Source organism: Chrysemys picta, chromosome 1 (assembly GCF_011386835.1).
Source record: "Chrysemys picta bellii isolate R12L10 chromosome 1, ASM1138683v2, whole genome shotgun sequence".
NCBI lineage: Eukaryota > Metazoa > Chordata > Testudines > Emydidae > Chrysemys > Chrysemys picta.
Window position 1 is genome coordinate 109,579,589 of NC_088791.1, and position 16,031 is coordinate 109,595,619.

Below are 16,031 nucleotides of genomic sequence, written 5' to 3' on the forward strand. Positions count from 1 at the left end.
AGGGGACACAGCAGAGGCCCAAATTGGGCCCCTGTGCTTGAACCATTTTCCTGGCTACAGTTGCCCAAAACCAAGAGGGGGAGAAAATCGCCCAGGAGCCCCGTGGGAGCTTTGGTCTGAGTGGCAGGGGATGGGGCAGGCCAGGGGGCTGTGAGTGGCCTTTAGTAGGGAAGGGGGCAAAGGAGCAGAACGGAGGGAAAAGGGAACGTTTCTCTCCTGTCTGGGGAAGTGAGGGTTAAAACCAAAGAGCCGGTTCTGGAGAGGAGGACTAGAAAGTCCTGCCCAGGGGGACTTCAGCGACCTGGAACGTCCTGTTCCCTGCAGCCCGCCGTGCACATGGCACCTGGCGCCGCACAGCTACAGCCCCGCACCCCCGGGCGTTCACACTGAGCGACCCGCTCCTGCAGCTTCCCCCAGCCACACGGGTGAGCCGGGCAGGGGGGCTCGGTAATGCGGCGGGAGGGGACACAGCAGGGCGGGGGCCCAGGAGGGGAAATCACTGCCTGTAGGAAGTGACCGCAACAAAGGTGGAGCTGGAGTCTGGATTTGGGACTGACTCGGGGAAGGAGAACGAATCAGGGGCCAGGGCCCCTCATCCTGAAGGCGCCCAGATCAGGGAGTGCCCCTGCAGGATTTCTCCCCCACCTCCCAGCTGGACAGCTGAGGGACAGCATGGGGCGGTGGGGTGTCTCTGCGGATTTCCCCCCAGCTCAGGGGCAGCATGTGGGGAGCTGTACAGGGGTCCTCAGGCTCAGGCACTGCCGGATGATCTTTAGCAAAACCGAGTACTCCGCCTACCAGGATTTCAGAAAAACGTGGAAGGGAGATTGGGGAAGACTGGTGAATGCTAAGGGAAGGGATTTAAAATGAAATTTGGAGGCGGGAGATGATGGGAGAGGGCTGGGGTCAAAGGAAGAGAGTTATGGTGATGCAAGTACATTTTTTTGCAATGGGCACACTTGATTTTTTTTTTAACAAAAGAAATAAACTGCAAAACAACCCCCCCTCCCAATTAAAAACTATTCTGAAATGTTGCATAAATGGTGGAACTAATCAGAAATTATAAGCCTTTACCAGATCAAAATAAAAAGCAGAAAGTGAGACCTTACATACCTAACTTAGGGTTTGTCTAAACACAAAAGTTGTGTCGCTTTTACCTACATCCCTATACTGTAGTTTTAAAGTGGCACAACCCCCCAATGTGGACACAGATATACTTATATAAAAGTGCTTATGCGGGTATAGCTCATTCCAGTATTGAAAGGCAGAGTGGATAGAAGTTGATTTGTTTTACATTAAAAAAATTGGATTTTTTTCATTTAAATATATATTTGTTTTTAAAAATAAACCTGTTTTAAAATTAAATTTGAAAATTATGACAAGTTATGTTAAGGCCTAAACTTGCTAGAAACTATTTAAATAAATGTGCTGCATCAGAGAACTCTCCTCAAATTTGAATGAGTTAAAGGGTGCTGCTAGTTTAATGATGCACATCGTCGGGGGAAACATCTTTAACTTTTGAGGTCAGGACAAGCTTTATAAATATGTAACAAAGTCCTGTACTGCATTAAGTAAGAACCTGTATCATTTTCCATTTTTACAATGCAATGAAAGTTGGTAATCACATTTTTCCAAATATAAGTACTTCAGAGGTTTTTGTTTGTTCAGAAAAAGCTTTTCCTTCAATTCCTTTTGGTTTCAGTTTAGCTAGCAGGTGTAGAGAGACTATTTCCTTCATTTGGACTAGTTCATTCAAAGTTGAGAAATTGCTTGGGATTTGAAAAAGAAGGAAAGTTGGGTTCCTCTTCCAAGCTATGAATAAAAACCACATGCATAAGATGAGATTTACTCATTCTAAAAACATGAATGCTACTGGACCACTTTTTCCAAAGGTATTTTGGCACCTAAAGATGCATAGAAGTGCCTAGAGGGACTTTCAAAAGTGCCTAAGCAGGTGGCTATTATTATTATTATTTTATTTGTTTGTTTTATCCTGACACTGAATAAACTAAAAACAAAAAGATGGCCCTTGCCCTGAGTAGCTTGACAGGCAGTGATCTGAGCACATGAGCATGGTCAATTTTTTTTTTTTTTTTGTAGGATCACAGCAAAGGAGAGTTTTGAGGAGAGCTTTGAAGGATGCTTCGAACCTCCGGGACACTCAGTTAAGAGCATCAAAGGTGTGCGGAGAGGCAGGGGTGGGACAGGTGGTAGCTTGCCTGGCAGCTGACTGCCAGCTCAATGTCAATGAGAGTTAGGAACCTAACCTGGTTAGGCAGTTTTGAAAATTCCTGTAGGCATCTAAATACCTTGTTGGATTTTCATCTGGCTTTGGTCACTGGCCTCTCCCAATTCCTCCTCAAATACTTTCCTATTGTTTTATAGTAATAAATGCCCAGATGTGTGCTGAGCACTTCACAGGAATGTGTAAAAGCCAGGTCCCTGCCTTGAATAGCTCACAGTACTGCACCACCAGTCAGTGGGAGCTCTGTCACTGATCTCTGTGTGTGTAGGATCACACTTCTGGGTCCCAGTCCTGCCAAAGAATCGGCAAGGATGAACCCTGATGCCTGTTCAGGGTCGTGACTAAGGGTATGTCTATACTACCCGCTGGATCGGCGGACAGTGATCGATCCAGCAGGGGGTCAATTTATCGCATCTAGACTAGACGCGATAAATCGACCCCTGAGCGCTCTCCTGTTGACTTCTGTACTCCACCGCCGCGAGAGGCACAGGCAGAGTCGACAGGGGAGCGGCAGCAGTCGACTCACCGCAGTGAAGACACCGCGGTGAGTAGGTTTAAGTACATCGACTTCAGCTACGTTATTCACATAGCTGAAGTTGCGTAACTTAGATCGATCCCCCTGCCTCCCAGTGTAGACCAGGGCTAAGTCAATAGGACTCCATCCAGACGCAATGCTCTGCCTGTACTGATTCCTAGGCAGAATTGGGGCCAAAATGTTCTCACTTGTCAGTCTTGTGAATCATATCATTCCCCAGAAAGGGGACAGGTCAGGAAAGACAGACTCACAGTGATAAGACTTAAGGTTAGGCACCAGGTTTCCTCTGTGTGGGGCTTTTGGGCATACTCTCCCTCATTAATCACATCTGATTGTTATTGAGGTTCATTGCCCCTGTTTTCTTTCCCAGGACCGGGATTTTTGACTGCTAGGGGTGAAGTGACCTCTTAGAGGGAACAAGGATAAAAACCTTGCGTCTTTGATCTCCGGAGCTCTGAGAAAATGGAGAGCCTTAGAGGCCCCTATATAGGTAAGACCTGTTTTAAAATAAATTTACATAATTAATTAGCCAATTTTAAAGCTGGAATTCAAACACAGCTCATGAGTAAGGCTAAGATTTTGTCATGGTTATTTTTAGTAAAAGGCATGGACAGGTCACAGGCAACAAACAAATTCACAGAGCCCGTGACTTTTATTAAAAATAACCATACAAGCCGCAGGGCAGAGGTTCACAGCCCCAGCGGCAGCCCCCACCGTGGGACAGGGGCGCACGGTCCCGGTGGTGGCCCCCAGCGCAAGCGGCGGGGCACAGCCCCGATGGCGGCCCCCGCAGTGGGGCTATGTGGGGAGCATAGCTCCGGCTGAAGCTGCTGACAGCTGAAGCTGAAGAAGTCACAAAGGTCCGGTAAAGTCACAGAATCCGTGACCTCCGTGACTAAATCGTAGCCTGTCTCATGAGTTCTCATATCAGTCTCATTTTGTGATCTCATAGGTTTTGCTATAGTAGAAGTGCATTGTTAGGCTCTCCGCAGGAATCACCTATACATTGGTATGCCAAGCACTCTACTTTCTTGGGATTCGTCTGCCTGTTCTAAAAACTTGAGTCTGCCCTATATAAAATCCAGAATATTTGTCCAACTGTCTTAATACCCTGAATGTTGAGGAGGAGAAGAAATAAACAAGTTTAAAAAATCAGAGCCTAAAGCTTAGGCTCCTAAGTGACTTACAAAGAAAAGGTGCCCAATGAGACATGTTCCCAAATCACTTAGGCTCCAAAGTCCATATTGAGACATACGAGTGGGGATTTTTATAAAGCACATATCTTTTTGACTCCTCTTTGGAAAGATTTGGCCAATATTTTCTGGTTATTCACACCACATATTTTCTCTTTATTATGGAGGCTTTGTAGCAGATACCTGGCTAATATATGGTTTTCCACTTAAAGTGGAGTTCAGATCCCTTATAAAACAAAATCTCACCCTTGTCATGACCCAAATTATACCGTTTGAATCAGAATAAGCTTGAATTTTCAATATACTTTCCATTCTCTAAAAATGTCTAATTTGAAAAGTTTAACCCACTTTAAAATCACTAACTTCGTAATTTTTAAAATAAAGCAGTCTTAGGTTTTGTTTTTTCCCCCCACCAGGTCCTCTTACTGCACACTGCCAACATTTACACACTTGGTATTTCATGCACTGTGAAGCAGACAATATTCCAACCTTTGGAAATTACAAACAGTGGGAAATTATTAGGTGAGGTATGGGTGGCAAGATGTGACATGATGTTGGTGTGGATAGTAATGTTGCTCTAATTGGTGATTTTTCCTGATTTCCCCCCCCCCCCAAGTGATTGCATTGACAGGAAACGCACTAGAGCACCCGTAGCACCGAGTTAAAAGTTTTTTGTATTGTTCAAAAGGTAGCTCAATCCCCTGATGTGGGGGAGAGGCAAAGTCCACTGTTATCTTGGGTTAAAAACAAATTTTGCCCCAATAAGCTGGGGAGACTAGATCCCCATGTAGCAGGAGATGCTGATGGCAAACTGCTCCTCTGAGTTTCCCTGCTTATGATGGACTTTTCTTCTCTTCCACATCAGCAGCCTGAGATGCTTTTTGCAAAACAAGTCATGCTAAAAATGGTCCTCAATAGTCTGGAGGGAGAGAGCGGAAGGTCCCACAGTCCATTTCCCCTCCCCAGTCTCTCCTCACACCCATTTACTTTCCCTTTCATCCTCATACCTTTCCCCACCTCACTCTCTTTCACTCTGTTCCTCCTCCCAACTCTTTCTTCCATGTCCCTCTCCTCACTCCCTGTTCCTGTCTGGGGAAGGATTGTGCTGGGGCTGGATGCAAAGCTTATAGTCTTAGGCCTGATCTACACCTCACACTTAGGTCAACCTAGCTACATCACTCAGAGCTGTGAAAATTGTTATGCCCTGTGCAATGTAGTTAGCTCGACCTAACTCCCACTTTAGACACAGCTAGGTGGATGGAAGGATTCTTCCCTCGACCTAGCTACCTCCTCTAGAGGGGGTGGATTTATTACAGCGATGGCGAAACCCCTTCCGTCACTGTAGTGAATGTTTGCACTACAGTGGCATAACTGCAGCGCCGCAGCTGTGCCAGTGTAGCACTTGTAGTGTGCAGACCTTAAGCTCATACCCTTAAGCTTAGTGGCTTACTTGTAACACACCCTTTATCCTTCCCTGAGATTGCCTTTCTCCTGAGCACAGGCAATGAGTGAGTGTCTGGATTCTCTCTTTACTTCCCTAGATGACGTGATTGCGAGAGAAAGTGAAGAGGAGAATCCTCAGCTGAAGCTAGACACAGAAAAGAAACTAGACACACATGCCGGCCCCATTAACTGTCGGAGGCCACGTGGCAGAGAAAATCACTATCAATGTACAGAATGTAGGAAAAGCTTCAGTGTTCATTCGGCGCTGATCAAACACCAGAGAATCCACACCGGAGAGAAACCCTATCAGTGCAGTGAATGTGGGAAAACCTTCAGTGTAAGCTCGACGCTGGTTACTCATCAGAGGATCCATACGGGGGAGAGGCCCTACAAATGCGTGCAGTGTGGGAAGAGCTTCAATCAAAGCTCACACCTCACTCAGCATCAGAAGATCCACAAGGGAGAGAAGCCATGTACATGTACTGAATCTGGAGAAGGCTTTACTGACAGCTCAACGTGCGTGAAACATCCAGGACTGCATGCTGGAGTGGGGCCCTATAAATGCGCTGAATGTGGGAAAAGCTTCAATCGGAGCTCCACTCTCTACAACCACAACAGGATCCACACGGGAGAGAAACGCTACAAATGTGATGAGTGTGGGAAAAGCTTCAGTGTGAGCTCCAACCTCATCAGGCATCAGAAAATCCACACAGAGCAGAGACCCTATAAGTGTCTTGAATGTCGTAAGAGCTTCAGTCTGAGCTCAGATCTGGAAGCGCATCAGAGGCTTCACCTGGGAGAGAAACCCCACAAATGTTCTGAGTGCGAGAAAAGCTTTGATCAGGAGTCGCAGCTCCTGAAACATCAGCGAGTTCACGCTGGGGAAAACTCGTATGAATGTGTGGAGTGTGGGAAGAGCTTTAGTAGGAAGGGGAACCTCCTGAGACACCAGGAGATCCACACTGGGGACAAACCCTACCAGTGTAATGAATGTGGGAAAAGCTTCAGCCGGAGTTCGTCGCTCATGCAGCATCAGCGGATCCACACTGGAGAGAAACCCTACAGCTGCATCGAATGTGGCAAGAACTTCAGCTTTAGCTCTCAGCTCACCACCCACCAGCGGATCCACACAGGGGAGCGGCCCTACAAATGTATCGAGTGTGGGAAAAGCTTTGTGGATAGCTCGGGTCTCATTCAGCATCGGAGAATTCACACGGGAGAGAAGCCCTACCAATGCACTGAGTGTGGGAAGAGCTTCCGGCAGAACTCGGTGCTGATTCAACACCGGAGAACCCACACTGGTGACAAGCCCTTCGAGTGCGGGGAGTGTGGGGAACGCTTTAGCCAGAGCTCCACGCTGATCACACATCAAAGGATTCACACTGGGGAGAGGCCCTACCACTGCAGCGAGTGCGGGAAGAGCTTCAGCGAGAGTTCGCACCTCACGCAGCATAGGAGAATCCACACGGGGGACAAGCCCTACAAGTGCGGTGAGTGTGGGAAGAGCTTCATTCAGAGCTCGCAGCTCACCACCCACCAGAGGATCCACACAGGAGACAAACCCTACCAGTGCCACACCTGTGGGAAGAGCTTCAGTGACAGCTCGGCACTCACCCAGCATCAGAGAGTCCACACCGGGGAGCGACCGTACCAGTGCACGGAATGTGGGAGGAGCTTCAGCCAGAGCTCGGCCCTGGTGCAGCACTGGAGGATCCACACTGGAGATAAGCCCTATGAGTGCACCGAGTGCGGGAAAACTTTCAGCCAGAGCGCAGGGCTCACTCAGCACCGGAGCACCCATGCGGGAGAGAGACACTGAGACAGGGACCCATGGGCCATGTGGCACTCTGTGCCCGTGCTGTCAGCAGTGGCTCTTTGCTGTGCTGAATGATGCAACAAAGCGGAAGCAGTGCTGCAATGTTAATTGATCATGAAACTATTGACTCGCAATCAACCTCTTAATTAAAATCCTCCTAAAAATGCATCGGGCATATTGTGATGCCGAGAAAGCTAACTCTTCCCCCACACCTGGCCTCCAAACATAAGAGGATGTTGTTATAAATTTTTAAGCCGAATCTTAGGGGAACTTAGCAAGAGCTTCTGTTACAAAGGCTTCTGGTACAAAGGCTTAGCTAGATAATGTCCCCAGCACAACACGAGGAACACTGTTCATAATAGCTTGATTCAGCTTTGCCCTTCCCTTCTCGGCCTGTGACTGAACAGTGGGAGCAGCAGGTGGTGCATGAAGAACACCTATTTCATGTGCCAGTGACCTTCAAGGAGGTGGCCATCTATTTCACCTAGGAGGCGTGGGCTCTTCTGAACAAAAGGCAGAGGACGCTCTGAGGGGATCTGCATTATTAGCCATTAGAGGACCTACATGGTGTTGAAATGCTATCAGTATACTAAATAGGGGGCATTTCAGTGGCAGCTCAAATCTCATAAGTCAAGAGAATCTACATGGATGAGAAACCCTATTGTAAATGGACAGGGCATATGTGGGGAAAATTTTCTGCCATAGCAAAGTCCTTTTATCTGACCTACAGAATGATGAGTTCCATGCCCATTGTGTCGTACAGGAGTCAATAGCCAATATGGGTACAGTGGCAGGTGGGTGGGTTTCCTATAGTGTTATATCTAAAACTCAAAGTGATAACTCTAATTTTGAAACATCCATTTATTTGTCATTTCTAAAGCAGGGGACAGCCTGCAGCTCTGAACTTCTTAAATTTGGACAGATCACTGTAAAAATGCTGGAACCCTTCCATCCCCTAGCTTCCATTCATTTTTTTTCACAAGGGCTTTAAGAAGTCTGCATTACATGATGGTGCACTGCTTAAACTTGGAAAGGACTCTGGGCTTATATGCTTTGCAGGTGATAGTTGTGTGTGACTGTGAATGACAGACCTTTGGGTTCATTGCTTTCATACATAAAGCACATGCTACACCATTACATTCAACTTTGTTCTGTCTCACAACCTTAATACCGTGATTTCAGCTTTTGAGTTTTGTACAGGTAACTCTGCTATCTAGTTGGCTAATGACACTTGTATAGCCGGTGATGCATGGAATCTGTGTACCGGGAAATGATTGCTTTCAATAAGTTGTTTGATCAGGAATTAGAAAAGAAAACCTCTGACCTGTGTGCACCTGTATGAAGGGTGCACTATACAAATAAAAGTAAAAAAAAAAATCTAGTTTTGTGATCATGGATCACCTGACTCTGCTTGTTCTCAGAGCATTACTGTGGGAGCAGAATTAAGGTGTTTGGGTGACAAATTGTCTGTCTTTCCAAAATTTCAAATGTTTGGATTTCTTATAAAGTTAAACTTGCAGAAGAAAAAATATTGGCTTTTTTCCACTCTTTTGATTTCTTTGAGATGTTTAGAGTCTTTAAAGTAATATATGCTATTAAATTAGAAACACAGACCTTGTCTACCCTGGTGAACAAATAGCTGAGATTTTCACTGGACTGAAGGAGTTAGCCACAGAACACTTATTCGCTTCCGTGGGAGTTGTGTAGCTAACTCTCCTAGTCTGCTTTGAAAATCTAACTCTCCTAGTCTGCTTTGAAAATCTTAATCAGAGAAACCGTGCTACTGAAACTTGATTCACTGAGAAGGGAATTGATGTGTGGGCGTGTGTGTGGAGAGGTTGATTAAAACTCTGCCTTCTGAATTGGGTTTTTGTGTGTATGGTTTGCTTGTTTATTTGAACACCTATTTAGAACTCTGGTGAAAAGGTGCCTTGTTAAGGCACCTTCACATAGGGACTGAGAAAGTCACTAATCCACGTGTGAGGCATCCAAGGAGTCTAATAGGGAAGACTAGATTTGATGATCCCAATACTGTACTTCTAAAGTAAAAAGCAGGTGGGAGACTAAAATCTTCTGGTGCAGAGTATGGGGAATCTATAAAGCTGTCCTTACACATCATAAAGAAGCAGAAAAGGTACAAATCCATTTTTCTTCCATTATAGGTCACCCTTAAGACTAAACTCTGAACTTCTAACACTTGTTTTTTCATAACTACAGTGTTGTAAGTCTTTTTAGTACGTATCAACTTTAATTCCAGTGTAGCAGGGATTTTATGTGTGTAAGTGTGTGGAATGAACACTATATAGTTTTCAGTAACTTAACCCTTTTCTCGCCAGTAGTGTGTGTGTGTGTGTGTGAGTTACGGGACTTGGTTCAAGGTAGCATTAAGGGTCACAATAGGATTGAGGGGTAAAGTGGGTGAGGAAAAGGCACTTTTTGTTGTCTGATACATTCTGTCTTTCGTGGTCCCAGGTGGGTGGTAATACAAAGGGGAAAGTTAATGAAGGTAAGAGACACATAACCCTCTGCAGAAACTGAACGTTTGACACCTGTCAGGAATGGTGTAGTAATTATGTAGTCCTGCCTTGAGTGTTGGGGACAGAGCTAGATGACCTCTCAAGGTCCCTTCCAGTCCTACACTTCTATGATCTCAGAGATGGTGTCAGCACGAAGAAACAGAAGGGTTTTTTTGTACCAGTGTTGGATCCCCAATGGAAAAGATCCTTGACTGTCATGACCAGCTGTAACTGCTGCAATCAGTGGGAGTGGAGATCTTTCCTAGAGACATCACAAAGCAGACTAATTAAACTATTCTAAGAGGGGTTGTGGATATTTGCTCCCACTAAGGACTTGCTTGCTAGGAATTTTGGATTGCCCCTTGCCAGCTGGACAGTGAAACCTTTACTAGGCAATAGGGTTAGCAAGTCTTAGCTTTTATTTTTTATAGCGTGGTGGAATGATGTAGAGCTTGAGGATAAGGAATGGGACAGTTTTTGTTGCACTTATACTATTTCTGTCTTCTCTTAAGCTTGTCTCTTTATCACACTAAGAATATACATCAAAGAGACGTGCTACACAGGGTTTCTAAGGGTGCAATCTCCAATAAAATGGCCTGATCGATGCAGTCAGAAGGCATGAATTTAAGGACATTATTGAACATCCAGTATCCAGATAAACAATAAGATGCATTGACAGCATGTATTTATTTTGGGTGTAAAGGTTGACATTTTCAAAGCAGTGTTAAAATAATGGAAAACACCTTGATAAATCTGACCCTGTTGTGGAAAACTTAAGTCCCTTTTCTATTTTAAGATGACAGCCTGCAAGAAGCCCTTTAGATTCCCCCTTGGTGGGGAAACAGAGCAACACAGAAAGAAAGGTGGAATGGCAGCTGGAGTAGAGAGGCCATTTCAGTGGGTTTATGGGACAGCTTGGTAAATTAGGGCTACCATACGTCCGGGTTTCCCCGGACATGTCTGGCTTTTCGCTCTTTAAATAGCCATCCGGGGGGGGATTTCTAAAAATCTAAAAATGTCCGGGGTTTCCCCACGGTCGGCTATTTATCGACCGAAAAGCGGCTGACAGGGCGGCCGAGCACCGCTCGCACTGGGGCCTCGGCAGCCAAAGCCCCTTCCCGGCTCCCCCCATCCCCTGCAGCCTTAGCACGCTGCCCGGCAGCACTGGGGGGTGGGGCTGTGCGCCTGTGAGGGAACGTGGCGGCGGGGCTGGCAGTGGTGGCCAGAGCCCCTCCCCCACTTTCCCCCTCTTCCACAGCCTCAGCACACTGCTTGGCAGCGCTCAGGCGGGGTGGGGCGCTCCTTGGGGCACGGAGCCAGACACCTGCTCTAAGCTGAGTGGCACAGTAAGGGGGCTGGGGAGTTGGAGAAGGGGGGCAGTTGGGACAGGGAGCGGGGGGGGGGTTGGATGGGTCGGGGGTTCTGGGGGGGCTGTCAGGGGGCGGGAAGTGGGAGGGAGTGGCTAGGGGGCGGGGCTACCCCCCAATGGAGTGTCCTCTTTTTTGAAAGTTCAGATATGGTATCCCTAGGTAAATAGATAAATTGTGTGGCAATTTGCAGCCCTCAGCCACTCCAGAAATGAACGCTGGCTCGATAGTATCCTTCCTGCAGCCTTGGGGCCACTTCCCATGCTGCCCGGACTTAGCTTCTTTGCCCCTTCTCTAGTCACCCTGTGCCTGAACACTGTTTATCACCAAAGCAGCAGGGCCTGAGTGGGGAACACCTGTTTCATGTGTGCAGTGACATTTGATAAGGTAGCTGCATATCCCACAAGGGAGAAGTGGCTTCGTTTTCAGGTGAAAGGCAGAGGTAGCTCTAGACGGGCAGTAAACATGAGCTTATGCTCTCTGTGCAAAGCCCTCCCGCCGCCCCCCCAAGAAGCTGTCACAGATGTGCCTGAGGCACCTGGATCGGTTCACGTTTCCGTTCGGTCAATCTGATTTCCCTGGTGTCAGCAGCAATGTTGCCTCCAGCCCAGTACTTGCTATACTAGAAAGTTTTGCCAGCCACACTTATGCCAGCTGTCTGCCGCCATAGCAATTTTGCTAAGAAAGAAAGGAATCCTTGTTCATGGTGTAGGTGACCGGGGGGGGGGGGGGAGGGGGGTTAGACGAGAGCAAGTGACCTCGTTACATCAGTGCCCCCGAGTCATTAAGTTCCCTCTTCCTGAAGCACCAGAGGGCGCATGTTACAGCGATGCACTTGTCATGTGACCCGGGTCTTGCAATTTCCTGCGGTCCTTTTTCCTGCTATATCCAGGGTAGCAAGTGGGTTCTGTCGCAGGCTCCTGGGAACATCCATGGGCGGCTGAAGACAAGCCCGCCCTGGGTACGTATGTACAGACCGAGCGGAAAGCCTTCCTGTAACCTCGGCTTCATGAGCCCGGGCCATATAACGCCTTGTCACCGATGCTTTGGCGGGAGGCTTGGGGGTTGTGTGAATTTCCCGCAGTCCTTACAGGAGGCACTTGCGTTTGTTGTACCCGCGCCTACACAAACTCTACGTGTGGCTGCTGCAGCGAAACTAATTGCGGCGGGCGTTAATGCCTTGATCGCTGGTTTAATGGAGAACAGTAATTGCTGCGGGGTCTCCTGGCAACAAAACCAAACCAAAACCAAACGTTTCAAACCCAGTTAGGCAGCGGGGAGGCCTGATTATTGCCTTGGGGGGAGGAGACCGGAATCCTGTTGGGGAGTTAGAAACAGCGTCATCCCAGCTGCCATAGCACTGCCAGCCTCTGTCGGCTACTAACCCCCAACAGAAGAGATGCAGGGACCATTATGAGTGCAGAAAACCTTAGACCCAGGAGGAGAGTGGAACCTCAGACCAGTGGCTCTCACCCATTCCCGACTACTGTAGCCTCTTCAGGAGTCTGATTGGTCTTGCGTACCCCCAAGTTTGACCTCTCTTAAAAACTACTTGCTTACAAAATCAGACATAAAAATACCAGTGTCACAGCTCACTGTTGTTATAAAATAAACCAATTGTAATATAAATATTGTACTTATATTTCAGTGTATAGTATATAGAGCTGTATAAATAAGTCATTGTGTGAAATTTTAGTTTGTACTGACCTTGCTAGTGCTTTTTACATAGCCTGTGGTAAAACTAGGCAAATATCTAGATGAGTTGATGTAGCCCCTGGAAGATCTCTGCATACCCCCAGGGTTACATGTCCCCTGGTTGAGAACCTCTGCTCTAGGCAGCCTCTTGTAAGGTTTGCCTAAAGGGTAAATACCACCCTAGCTGAGACTTGTAAAACCTATTCAGGGGCTAGTGATCAAATCTGCACCTCTCTGCTTGTCAAAGCCCCTACATGGGACACAATTTGTGACCCGTATTGAGAGGCGTGGAAAATATGTATGGGAGTTCTCCTTTACGGTATGTCTGCACTGCACTGGAGAGTTGGGTTTGTAACATGGGCACCCGAACTAGAGTCAGTTTGCAAAAAGCAGTAGTGAAACCCAGCTAACATAGCTAGAGACCTAGTGTAAATAGTTATTTCTGTAGCCTCAGTTGAATGGGTTCTTTGCTGGGGATATAGGCAATAAGACTGAGGGGACACTAAAGTTGTGTGGGGCAGAGAGCGCTTTGGCACTAATGACAGAGAGTCTCCAGGAAGTCATTGCTCCTACTCAGCACCAGGTTGTGCTAAAGCTGAGCTCTTGTTGCAGTTTCTGGGGCTCCTGGTAGGGTGACCAGATGTCCCGATTTTATAGGGACAGTCCCTATATTCAGGACTTTTTCTTATATAGGTACCTATTATCCCCCCATCCCTGTCCCAATTTCTCACACATGCTATCAGATCACTCTAGCTCCTGGGGGTGTATGGGAGACACTGATGATGTGGGGGTGGGGGAGGGAGGACTTCAGCCGGGAGCCACGTGTGGGGTTTGCGCTGAGAGGGCTAGTGAGAGATCAGCAGGGAGGAAAGACAAAGAAACTAGTTCGGCTCCGGTCTGGGCAGATAAGGATTAAAACCATAGAGCTGGCAAAGCCTCCAGCTGGTAGAGAGAACTGCAAAGTCCTGCGCGGGGGGCAATTTCATAGCGAACAGCTTCCGCTTCCCTTCCCGCAGTCAGTCTGCTCGGAACCCGCAGGGCTGGGAGCGCGCACACATGGACCCCGGTGGCGCGGTCCCAGGAAGGGGGCCTGCGCAGCGGTGAGTAGTGGGGGAGTCTGGACTGAGGGGTGCGGGCAGAGCCCCGGCAGACAGGGGGCGAGGCCTACAAATCCTCTGGGAACTGCCTGCTGCAAAGGGGGAACTGAAACAGGAGCCACGTCTCAGAAAGAAAGGAGAAAAGTCGGGCAGGGTCCCCAGACCCCCTACTAGCCAGCTGAGCTCCGGGGAAAAGTGGAAGGAAGTTTGGAGAAATTTGGGGGAGCAGATGGGTTATAGCAGAAAGGAGGAAGTGGGTGTAGAGGGAGGTGGTTTAAAGGATATTAGGGGTTCAGGGAAATGGGGGATGGCGGAGGAGAGCTGTGGTTAGAGGAAATTGGCCTAGGATAGTACATTGGGGTGGTATGGAGCTTTGTTTATTAAAAGCAAACAAATACAGCAGCAGAAAAGGTGAAATTAACCAGCAGCAAGCAGCTCAGCATGAGGAGGGATGGGCTATAAATGCTTTAAAAGAAAAAGTTAGGACATGGAAATGTAAAGAACCAACAATACTCTTTGAAGGTAAAAAAGCATGTTAGATAGCAGCAACAGTGGTGAAACTTACAATGCACCAACCAGGACCATTCATCTTGTTTATTATGTTGGAGCCTTATCCCCATGGTCTGCCTGTATGTTTGCCTGCCTAGATTTTTGGCTTTTTGGTCCAGTGTGCACTGAGGAAACTTTACCCCCCAGACTGTAAGCAGTCTTAAAATCATAACTGGCTGGAGCTATGGTGCAGATCAGACCTATAGGCAATGCGAGCCATTATTTTGGAACTGGCTAAAAGTGTTTTTGACCACCTGAAGGCCTGCCCTTTGAAGTTAAAGGAAGACATGCTGTTAATCTCAATTCGGTGGTTTTTGAGGGAGGGGGCATAATTGGGGGGGGCATCTGTGGGGATGCACAAGGAGGCTTCATGAGAGCATCTCACTGCTATTTGGCTGTCAGCTGTGCCCTCCTCCTAGCCCCTCCATGTTCCCCTGAGCTGGATTGGTCTTGAGAAGGGAAGGTGATAACCCGTGGGCTGAGAGGAAGGCATGACCTATTGGTTGGAGGCAGCAAGGTGGAGTGGAGGGGAGTTCTGGACTTCATACTCCACTTCAGGGACTAGTGGTGGGAGAAAGAGGGCTCTGCATAGCCCTTTTCAGCATTGCAGGATTGCAGTGGTGTGAAGTAGTCTATTCATCTCAATGGGATGTTCCCAGATGAATTGGAACCCCCATGGAGATGAATGCAGCCTGCCATGATAGCTGAGAGATGTGAGCTGACCCATTCCTCTCAGTGGGTGTTCTCCTTCCTTCTTTCCCAAAGACTGCCCTAGCCCCTGTTGTCTTAAAGGTGCCACAGGACTGTTAGTCTGCGGATACAGACTAACACGGCTGCTACTCTGTAACAGGACTCTCTGTTGCTTTTTACCAATTTTCAAGATAATCGCACTATGCAGGTGGATTTTAGAGCAACTTGAATATTCAAATCCACTCCTTATTTGTGGGGGGGGGGGGGGAGAGTTTTATCTGAGGAACCCCTAGACCACATTACTCCAAACTTGCACCAGTAAGAATACCCCATACTCCAGTTGTGGCATACGAGCATTTGAGGTAATCTCACGCCGCATGTAGATTTTTAGAGCGTTTTGAAAACTAATAGAAGGTTCAATCATGTGGACTAAAAACACCGTGGGCCAAAAACACCTGAAAAGGGGCATCAAAACGCTTCAAATTTAGGCAGTTACTGAGTCGTGCTCACACTTCATCTTTGCACGTATAATTGGTATTGCCAGCCCCAAATACTTAAAAATTATGAGATTGGCTTAAAAATCATGAGAATTTCAAAAGTAACTTTGGAATCTTTTTGCTTGCCCTCTGGTTTTGAATCTTTAGGGGTCACATTTTCAAGCATTTCTCCACAACCACCAAGGCTAGAAACCTTTTCTTTTTTTTTTTTTCTTTAAAGGAAGACTCTGAGATCAGGGTGGATGATTTAAATCACCAAGTGGAGAGCTGCACTTTTCAATAATTGATTTTAATCAACTTTTCCATTTGTATTTCAGTTATTTTTCTAAAGAAAGATGCATTCTCCTTGGTAGATATAACCATTAAGCTAAGTTGGTTTACAATTAAA

At 47.2% G+C, this 16,031-nt stretch overlaps 1 protein-coding gene across 5 annotated transcripts in view; it reads left to right on the top strand.

Moving 5' to 3' along the window:
* The first annotated feature begins 262 nt into the window (after positions 1 to 262).
* The window catches only part of LOC101934846 (zinc finger protein 883-like), a 30,361-nt gene continuing 14,592 nt past the window's right edge, over positions 263 to 16,031 (top strand). The window contains exons 1-4 of one of the 5 annotated variants that reach the window (XM_024101957.3): positions 263 to 425; positions 2,101 to 2,180; positions 3,151 to 3,270; positions 5,515 to 9,099. In XM_024101957.3, coding sequence (XP_023957725.1) covers positions 3,243 to 3,270; positions 5,515 to 7,235 — 1,749 coding nt within the window. In that variant the 5' untranslated portion in view covers positions 263 to 425; positions 2,101 to 2,180; positions 3,151 to 3,242 and the 3' untranslated portion in view covers positions 7,236 to 9,099. Of the gene's footprint in view, positions 426 to 535; positions 841 to 1,830; positions 1,955 to 2,100; positions 2,181 to 3,150; positions 3,271 to 5,514; positions 9,100 to 16,031 lie in introns of those variants that run through there. The other 4 variants (XM_024101958.3, XM_065566758.1, XM_008164208.4 and 1 more) reach the window with 4 other exon arrangements.